Genomic DNA, 9672 nt, shown 5'->3' with positions numbered 1-9672 from the left:
AGCTCCTTTCGGAGAAAGACCCGAGCCCTTCCGACTCCGCCGCGGGGAGGAGCCTCCTCGCGAATCTCGAAAAGTAGCGGCGCAAAGAGCAATGGGTGGGTGGAAGGTCGTAGTTTTGGGTCACCGACCGGGAATAAAGTTGCCTTGGTCGAGCGCCCGTGAATTTGATCCGTTGCACCGTTACTAAACGAGCCGTAGCCGATTTTTTTTAAAAAAGGGCGTATATGCCCGAGATGAGTCGCACAATTGCAAACATGGCTCCAAATGCTTCTCTACAAGGATAGCTTTTTTTTCCAGCGTCCATTCCTAGCATGTCACTTTTCGTTTATTTATTTTTTTCCAGGTCGCGCTTCGGTTTGGTTAGATTGTGTGAAAACGGGCGAGGCCTTTACAACCGGGTAACGTGCTTATTAGGTAATTGAGACAGTAGGATATACACATGTAGATTCATCAAATACCTCCTTGTCCCTCCTTTCCTCGCCACCTGATCGTTTAATAGTCTATTTTACAAGTGGTTGGATCGCTTGTGTTTTCTTCCTGAACGTATCAAATGATATTTCCTTCTTTATTTCAAAATTGTTTTTAACCCCACCAAAGCATGTTAAACATCAGATTACTGGTGCCGAACTCTGCATTAAACACATGTAAATTGCGATTGCCTTTACCCGATATGTTCTGCTCGATAACCGAATGGACTTCTAAAGAAAGTTTTAGTCTGCAACAACTGACTAGATCGAACCGATCAGGCAGTTAATAATTTCCTCCCATAATTTGCTTCGATGTTTACTATTCTGCTGATATGCAGTATAGAAAGTGACAGAGATGCTATTATAGTATATTCCATTTATATGCCTTTCGTGAAGTGGCAATAAAGAAACGAGGCTGGGAAGATGTTTGTTTCTCACAAAGACACCCCGTTTTACTCTTAAAAATACTGGGAGGAAGTGAACTGTGACACACCGGTACACACACATATAAGAAAATGGGTAAAGTTGTGCCCATATTAACTTTTTTAAAAAAACTTGAAATAGAAAATATGTAGTGAAAGAAATCGGAATCTGCATTCTATTTAAGGCAAATTGCGCTTTAATAGTGCAAATTACACTTTCACAAAAATCAGAATGGCTTCTTTAATAGTACAAATCACTCATTCACAGAAGTCCACCCCCCCTCTCTTCAGCGAATGCGTGGCTGGTTTACGACTACCGAGTTCGTGCGCGAATTCAGGCAGAAAAGACACCTTGCCGTGGGGGAGGAATACTCTTTTTCAGGCAATGCGATAGACAGCCTGCCTGTCGGAAGGGGAGGGAAAGGGGGGAAAGATGGCAGCCTCCTTGTGGCTGATCCACCGCTGCAGAGGGGCGATCAATCGCTTGCTGGGCAGGAATTTAATGCCAGCGCCCTTCGGTTCCTTGTCCCAGGCGATGGGTTGCAAATTCCTACATACGACCTCGGAAACCTTGGGTGAGCACCTGACTATTCCCGGGGAAATTGCTGTCCTAGTCATTTGTTGTTAAACCGGGGGTTCGGCTGGGTGAACCGGTGAAGGGAACAAGGATGGGGCTGTGCTTCTGTAGGCGTGGTGGATTCAAGAAACTAGCAAGGAATAGGAGCGGGTGCCAAATAAGCCGGGAGGATGTGGAGCTGAATGCAAAGTTTGTATTGCTTTGCTTCCATGGTATAAAGAAGGATCTTGCAAGTGGTTCAGGCTGCTTGGATGAGCTTTAGGCTTTCTGTTAATGTAGATCCATTTCTTTTCAGTCCCTTGAACGTTTCCTTTCAGAACTAATTTTAGAATTTTGGCTTTCTGATATAACGTAGGCCAAAGGGAGAACTATTTATAATAGGGTTAAATCAAGCATCCCAAGAGCGGGCCGATTGCCTTTTGTGAAATGAATCAATATCAATAAGCATATTTTACATTCTCCTCTAGAATATGTCCTCAAAGAGTTAATCGTATAGGGTAAATATTAAATATAGAGAAGCAAAGCATTGCTGCCATATTTTGCTCCATGTTACATATTAAGGGGAAGATTTGCAAAATAGTGGGAAGAAACACTGCTAAGTTCAGGCAGAATGCTAAAGGTTAAAAAGTGTTTTGATGATGCATTATATTTATAGTACAGCCATATTCCATACTTACAGCATTCTTCATGCATATGTTAGATTTAATAAGATCACAATATTGTATATTGATTCATATTAAGAATATGTGTTCAGTATAAAAAAATATCCTGGCAAATAGATGGGGAAGAAATGGAAGTAGTGACAGATTTTATTTTTCTGGGCTCCAAAATCACTGCAGATGGGGATTGCAGCCAAGAAATTAAAAGGAAAGCTAGCTTACTAAAAAACAGAGTCATCACCCTGCCAACAAAAGTGTATATAGTAAAGGCTAAGGTTTTGCCAGTTGCAATGTATGGCTGTGAAAGTTGGACCATAGGAAAGGCTGAGCGCCAAAGAATTGAGGCCTTTGAACTATGGTGCTGGAGAAGATTCCTGCCAGTCCCTTGCACTGCAAGGTGATCAAACCAGTCAGTCCTAGAGGAGATCAACCCTGACTGCTTTTAGAAGGCCAGATTCTGAAGATGAAACTCAAATACTTTGGCCACCTAATGAGAAGGAAGGACTCACTGGAGAAGAGCCTAATGCTGGGAAAGATTGAGGGCAAAAGAAGAAGGGGACGACAGAGAATGAGGTGGCTGGATAAATTCACTGAAGCAGTAGGTGTGAGCTTAAATGGACTCCAGAGGATGGTAGAGGACAGGAAGGCCTGGAGGAACGTTGTCCATGTGGTCGCAATGGGTCACGACTTCACAACTAACAACAACAGCAACAAAATAAAAAGATAAAATGGCAGATGATTAATAGGAAGTATATCTGACTATGATGATTGAGGCTTATTTCCAGATACATTCTAAAGTGAGGATTTAATAGTCTTACATACTTGAGCCAATCTCTCTGTGCATGCAAATGTTTAATTGGTATATTAGTTTTTAATAAATTCACATACAGATTTTGTTTCAAAATGAACTGTAGGTAATCCTCAACATACAATCAATTGTTTTACAACCATTTAAAGTTGCAACAGCTTTGAAAATGACTTGCAGCCATTGTAAAACATCATCCCCCATCACTCTGGTCATATTATGGGTTTTGGCGTAGCTGACAGCTGGCTCACATTTATAACCAGTTACCAAGTGCCTTGCAATCATGTAATTGCCATTTGTAATCTCTGCCACTTTCCCTAGAAAGTCAGTGAGGAAGCTTGCAGGGAAAGTTGGAAGCAGAGGGAATGGGGAGCTACAGATTTTAATCAGTGTGAGTCTCTCATTGATGATAGCATAAGCAGTTAAGCATTAAATAAAGGATTAATGCAAATATCTAAAATATCTATCCTAATTTGGTTCCAGGGAAAAATTGTTGCTTTGCAATTATTAGTTTTTGCTCCTTAAGATTCCTGGGTATTCATTCATTCAGTGGAATGATATTGTATGTTGTGCATAAAGGCTAAAATAGGTGTGTTGAACCAAGAGCCCTGGACAGCTGGAGTCTCACAAGATCATAAACTTTTAACATTATTATATACATTAATATATAGATTATATTAATGTGTGTACACATAAACATACATGCACATTATATGTATATATTTTATATTTATATGCTGCCCAAGGCAATTCCTCTTCCCTCTTCACTCAGTGCGGCTGAGGCAAGCCAAAAGGTTAAACACCCAAAGGCTAAAGTGTCATTGAATTGCTGAATCTAGCTTGTCAATCATGCAGCATTCTTGGCAACATAGCCTTTTTCTGAAATGTTTTTTTCAGTGTACTTTTGTCTACAGTTATGGAGTTTCCTGATCTCTTTTTTTCAAGCTTTAACAAGTCTTCTCTCATGGCTATATCTGTTATGAGACTTAAGGGAAGGTGGACTATACCATTCTGATATCACTTCAAGTAAAAGATTATCTTTGAATCAAAGCCTATGCCTCAAAAATTTAAGGAACACCTTTCAAGAATAAAGTATTTACTTCAATTACAAGTTATTCAGATTGCAGTAGGCTATGAAAAATTCCATACAGGTTGATGAATGTGTTTGAGAAGGATGATCTACATGGTTGCAAAAGAAGAGAGGTTTCTTCTTCAGACCTGCTTTTTCCCTGTCAATCCATTAGGCAGAAATGGGCTCTTTGTGGTGGGCTTGCTCGGTGAGGAGGAGTGGGTTTCTGACCCTCTTCTAGCATAGAATTTCAATATTTTTGGGGGGGACGGGGACGGAGGATAGGTAAATCATTTGCAGTCTCTTATAAGAACTGAAAATAAAGCCCTTGGCAGGTAAGTCTCTGTAGATTATATCCATTCATAGTCTTATTACCCATCTAAAATGAAATCACATTTCACAATACGAACTGCAACTTTGTGTCAAACTACCTTTCTTGCTTAATCTACACCTATAATTTCTTTGCTACTTCTAACGCTACTAAATAATATCACAGGTCAGTTACAGGTAGTACTTATGATTGATTGCTTTAGTGATCATTTTAAGTTTTGAGGGCCTCTCGGGGGTACTTATGACCAGGATTCAAACTCTGACGGCCCTCCCTCCTCAGGGAAAACATGATCACACTTTGGGTGCTCAGCAATTGGCCCACATTTATGGTCATTTGCAGCATCCCACGGTTAAGTGATCACATTTTATAATGCAGAAAAGATTGCAAAATTGAGTCAGTCACATGGGTCATCCGATTTACAACCATCATGACTTACAATTTAGGAAGACCAGACTCCATTACGGTCGTAATTCAAGGACTACTAAGTTTTTCTTTATAGATTTGTATAATTTGGATTTGTTATACATTGCTTTAGCCTAATGTGGGATCAATATACAATATTACACTAAAAACTAATGTCCTACAAACTCCAAAGTCAATTAGACCATCAGCAGTGTTTTTGGAAACACCAAAGACAGACTGAGAATGTTTTGCTTTCCTTTCTCGCGTCAGATATGACATAGTTAAATGTAATTTTTGAACACTGGTGGAATAGATTTTGTTTTTCAGAATTTAGCTTTGTATTTCTCTACTCCACTTTTTAGTACATGGTACCCAATCTACCTTTTCCATTGTCAATAAGTAGCTGTTAAGGATATGATATTAGGTCAACTAAGTTAGCTTATGGGCCAACTTTCTTCACAGCCTCTAGTTACTCTTCCTTCACTTAAGATTGTCCTCATAATAGCTCCTTGTAGAATCGCTATACCATGAATTGCATGTAGCACACATGGTTCTTTCTATGAATTTGGTACTGTGAATTTGTTGGCTGTTCTCATGAAACTGAAACAATATGATGATGATACATTTTTTCTCCTTCTAGGTATCCCTGCTATTAAAATCACTATGCCTGCTTTATCACCTACAATGGAAGAAGGAAATATAGTGAAATGGTTGAAAACAGAAGGTAAGTCTGAGCTATTAAAATACTGTCTTGAACATTGAAATATTTTATCTTTTCCAGTATAATTTACTCCTGTTTCCTTTTTCTATAAAAAATAAATTATCATTATGCTGCTATTCCCTTATGACTGATATTTGTTGTAGATTTAGCATGCATAATTTTATCAGTTTTACAGAGTATTGAAGATGTCATTAATTCATATGTTTATTAAATTTGCATTGTCCCATTATAGGTTTGGTTGGATGTATGGTTTAAACAATTTATGATTATGGTATAAATGAAGGTAATTAAATTGTGTAAAAGAGAAACTTATTAATTCATTTTCTATTTATACATAAGCAGTATTCTAAGGAAAACTTGAAAAGTATTTAAGGTCGCTGATCTCATGGTGCAATTATAGTAATGGTTTATTTATAATTTTATTTATTTATAATTTAATTTATATACCGCCCTTCTCCCGAAGGACTCAGGGCGGTGTACTGCCAATTAAAAACACAAGGTACAAACAACAGTTTTAAAATAGAGAATAGAGAATAGAGAATAGAGCCTTGATAGTACAGTGGTTTAGTGCACCCTGTTATTAACACAGCTGCCTGCAATTTCTGCTGGTTCGAATCTCTCCGAGGCTCAAGGTTGACTCAGCCTTCCATCCTTTCTAAGGTAGGTGAAATGAGGACCCAGTTTGTGGGGGCAATAAGCTGACTTTGTATAAAATATACAAAAGAATGAAGGCTATTGCTTAACGCATTGTAAGCCGCCCTGAGTCTCCGGAGAAGGGCGGCATATAAATCAAATTAAAAAAAAAAAAAAAAAAAAAAAAAATAGTTAAAAGTATTAAACAATTTCAGCCCGAATTTAAAACCCAAAATTTAAAACACCCAATTTAAAATCATTTACATAGATAGCCCTACCTGGCGGAACAGCAGGGTCTTAAGGGCACAGCGAAACACATGGAGGTCGGAGATCTTGCGTATTTCCGGGGGCAGTTCGTTCCACAGGGCAGGAGCTCCCACAGAGAAGGCCCTTCTCCTGGGTGTCGCCAGCCGACATAGCTTGACCGATGGCACCCTGAGGAGTCCCTCTCTGTGGGAGCGAATTGGCCGGTGGGAGGCTATTGGTGGCAGAAGTCGGTCTCGAAGGTACCCAGGTCCTAAGCCATGGAGCACTTTAAAGGTGGTAACCAACACCTTGAATCGCACCCAGAAGACCACTGGGAGCCAGTGCAGCTCACGCAGGAGAGGTGTCACGTGGGTGCAACGAGTCGCACCCATAACCACCCGCACAGCCGCATTCTGGACCAGTTGGATCTTCCGAGTGCTCTTCAAGGGGAGCCCCATGTAGAGAGCATTACAGTAGTCCATCCGGGAGGTGACAAGGGCGTGAGTGACTGTGCGTAAGGTGTCCCGGTCCAAAAAGGGCCGCAACTGGCAGATCAGGCGAACCTGATAAAATTTGTTTGTATTATAGCAAAAGGAACAAATTGCATTTTTGAATTTACTAAATAGATAAGTACCTGATTATTTCCTTGTCCTCCTTTTCCCTTTTTTCTTCTTCAGATTTATTATAGACTCTTCTAAATGAAATGTCTGCAGAGATCTAATACTGATTTTGAAACATTTCCCAGTGGCTGTTGTTTACAATTGCCATTTCAAAGGAACATGATCTACTTACATCATTACCCTTCAATATTCTCTGTATTTTGTTTTTACATAAATATAACAGAGGAAGTAGATGTCAAAATTGTACATGTCATTTCAGTGACCTGGCTGTTAAAATTCTGAACATAATTGTGCAATATTTAAGTCTTTGACGTGGAAAATTATGAGAAATCAAATTTAGGGCTTAGGCAGGTCAGTTTGCTTTCTTTCAGTAAGACAATTAAATGACCTTTTCCTTTTCTAATAAAATCATCACTGTACACAATGTCAGTCAAATGACAGAGAATCAAACCTTTGTTAGTATAATTTTCCAGAGGAAGTACTGAATATATTAGATGTTTTGACTCCAGAACCATTTAGGAACTTATCCAGTTTAGTTCGTTTTAAATGGAAAGTGTCTTACCAACTTTTAGTTAAAGAAGAATTCTGGATCAATTAACTCATTAACACAGAAGTCAGTCAAATGACAGAGAATCAAACCTTTGTTAGTATAATTTTCCAGAGGAAGTACTGAATATATTAGATGTTTTGACTCCAGAACCATTTAGGAACTTATCCAGTTTAGTTCATTTTAAATGGAAAGTGTCTTACCAACTTTTAGTTAAATGAAGAATTCTGGATCAATTAACTCATTAACACAGAAATCAAATGGCAAATGTTATTGAATTTAGGACAAAATGCTAGCTAAGTTATTCCATTTTAAAAATAGTATTTTTTTTAATTTATTTTTTTGCTTTAATTTATATGCCGCCCTTCTCCGGAGACTCAGGGCGGCTTACAATGCATTATTAAGCAATAGCCTTCATACTTTTATATAGAAATTCATATTTAGTTCTTTCTTTTAAGTTCTGAAATTAAGTATATAAATTAAATCTAATAGGATTTTTTCTCCCTTTACGAACTTCCAAAGCAATTTCAGATTACTTCTTAAATTTGTTTTGTGTGAGTGCATTAAAAAAAGAGAAATGGGACAGTACTGTTTATTTAGAGAGATTTTTAATACTAAAATATCAGATTGCATGAAATTTCTGTTTGCAGGCTCATTGCAATTTATTACTTAGGATAATTTTGTTTATTCTTAACTACCTGGCATCCTTTATTGATACAAGGTGGTAATCCCTGTCTTAATTTTTTTTTCTTTATTCTTAGATAGTTTTGGTTTTCTTCTCTTCTTGGGAACATTGCGTTATTTCATATAGTTATTTATTTATTTATTTATTTATTTTATTTTTAAATTTATATACCGCCCTTCTCCCTGAGGACTCAGGGCGGTGTACAGCCAGAATGAAAAAAACATGGAATACAAATATTAAAAAACAATTAAAATATATATAAATTTGGCCCAAGATTAAAAATACAAACCAATTAAAACATTTAAAATTTCTTCTTAAGCCAGCCCGGCTTGCTGGAAAAAGTGAGTTTTAAGGGCACGGCGGAAGGCACTAAGGTCTTGGATTCTCCTTATCTCTGGGGGCAACTGATTCCAGAGGGTAGGTGCCCCCACAGAGAAGGCCCTCCCCCTGGGGGTCACCAGCCTACATTGATTGGCTGATGGCACCCTGAGGAGGCCCTCTCTGTGGGAGCGCACGGGACGATGGGAGGTTGTCGGTAGCAGCAGGCGGTCTCGAAGATAACTAGGCCCGATGCCATGGAGCGCTTTAAAGGTGATAACCAACACCTTGAAGCGCACCCGGAAGACCACTGGGAGCCAGTGCAGCTCGCGCAGGAGCGGTGTTACATGGGAGCGCCATGTTGCTCCCATCACTACCTGCGCTGCTGCATTCTGGACCAGTTGGAGCCTCCGGGTGCTCTTCAAGGGGAGCCCCATGTAGAGAGTGTTGCAGTAGTCAAGCCGAGAGGTGACAAGGGCATGAGTGACTGTGCACAGGGAATCCTGATCAAGAAAGGGCCGCAACTGGCAAATCAGGCGAATCTGACAAAAGGTCCCCCTGGTTACAGCTGTCAGATGTTCCTCCAAGGACAGCTGCATATCCAGGAGGACTCCCAGATTGCGAACCCTTTCTGTGGGGGCCAAAGACTCGCCCCCAATAGTCAGTGATGGAGTCAACTGACTATATCGGGATGCCGGGAGTCACAGCCACTCAGTCTTGGAAGAGTTGAGCTTGAGCCTGTTCCTCCAGATCCGCACAGCCTCCAGGCACTATATAGTTGCCCTGTTAGTACTTTTTCCTTTTAATCCTGGGTATTGCTATGAATTTCTTTCTGTAAACTTACTTTGACTTAGTCTCATTCTTCATTTCTGTTGCTGATTTGTACAATTCCCATAATTACTAATTAGCCTCCTGAGAGTTGCAGTCTTAACAGGTATGGAAAGAAATACATTGGAGAAGGGTTGATACAGATCAATTAATCTGTAATTCTTTCTATACTGAATTTTATTTGCAAGCAATTCTAATACAGCTGGTTGTACATCAGCCAATGGTCAGTATCACTTTTCCTATTTTTTACATATGGGCACAATTGATAAAGGTAAGGACGCCATATGGATTTTCACTCAGTGCCACAAGCCATATTAATTTCATCCTTAATTTACCTTATTC

The 9672-nt window shown here is 39.3% G+C and overlaps 1 protein-coding gene across 2 annotated transcripts in view; it reads left to right on the top strand.

The window, feature by feature from the left end:
- The first annotated feature begins 43 nt into the window (after positions 1-43).
- The window catches only part of PDHX (pyruvate dehydrogenase complex component X), a 41235-nt gene continuing 31606 nt past the window's right edge, over positions 44-9672 (top strand). The window contains exons 1-2 of one of the 2 annotated variants that reach the window (XM_034417359.3): positions 44-1464; positions 5373-5456. In XM_034417359.3, coding sequence (XP_034273250.1) covers positions 1323-1464; positions 5373-5456 — 226 coding nt within the window. In that variant the 5' untranslated portion in view covers positions 44-1322. The remainder of the gene's footprint in view (positions 1465-5372; positions 5457-9672) is intronic. The other variant, XM_087877269.1, reaches the window with a different exon arrangement.

Source organism: Pantherophis guttatus, chromosome 1 (assembly GCF_059756535.1).
Source record: "Pantherophis guttatus breed Tessera chromosome 1, ASM5975653v1, whole genome shotgun sequence".
In the NCBI taxonomy this organism is placed as follows: domain Eukaryota; kingdom Metazoa; phylum Chordata; class Lepidosauria; order Squamata; family Colubridae; genus Pantherophis; species Pantherophis guttatus.
The sequence above is the reverse complement of the archived record's forward strand: the minus strand, read 5'-3'. Positions and strand labels throughout refer to the sequence as shown.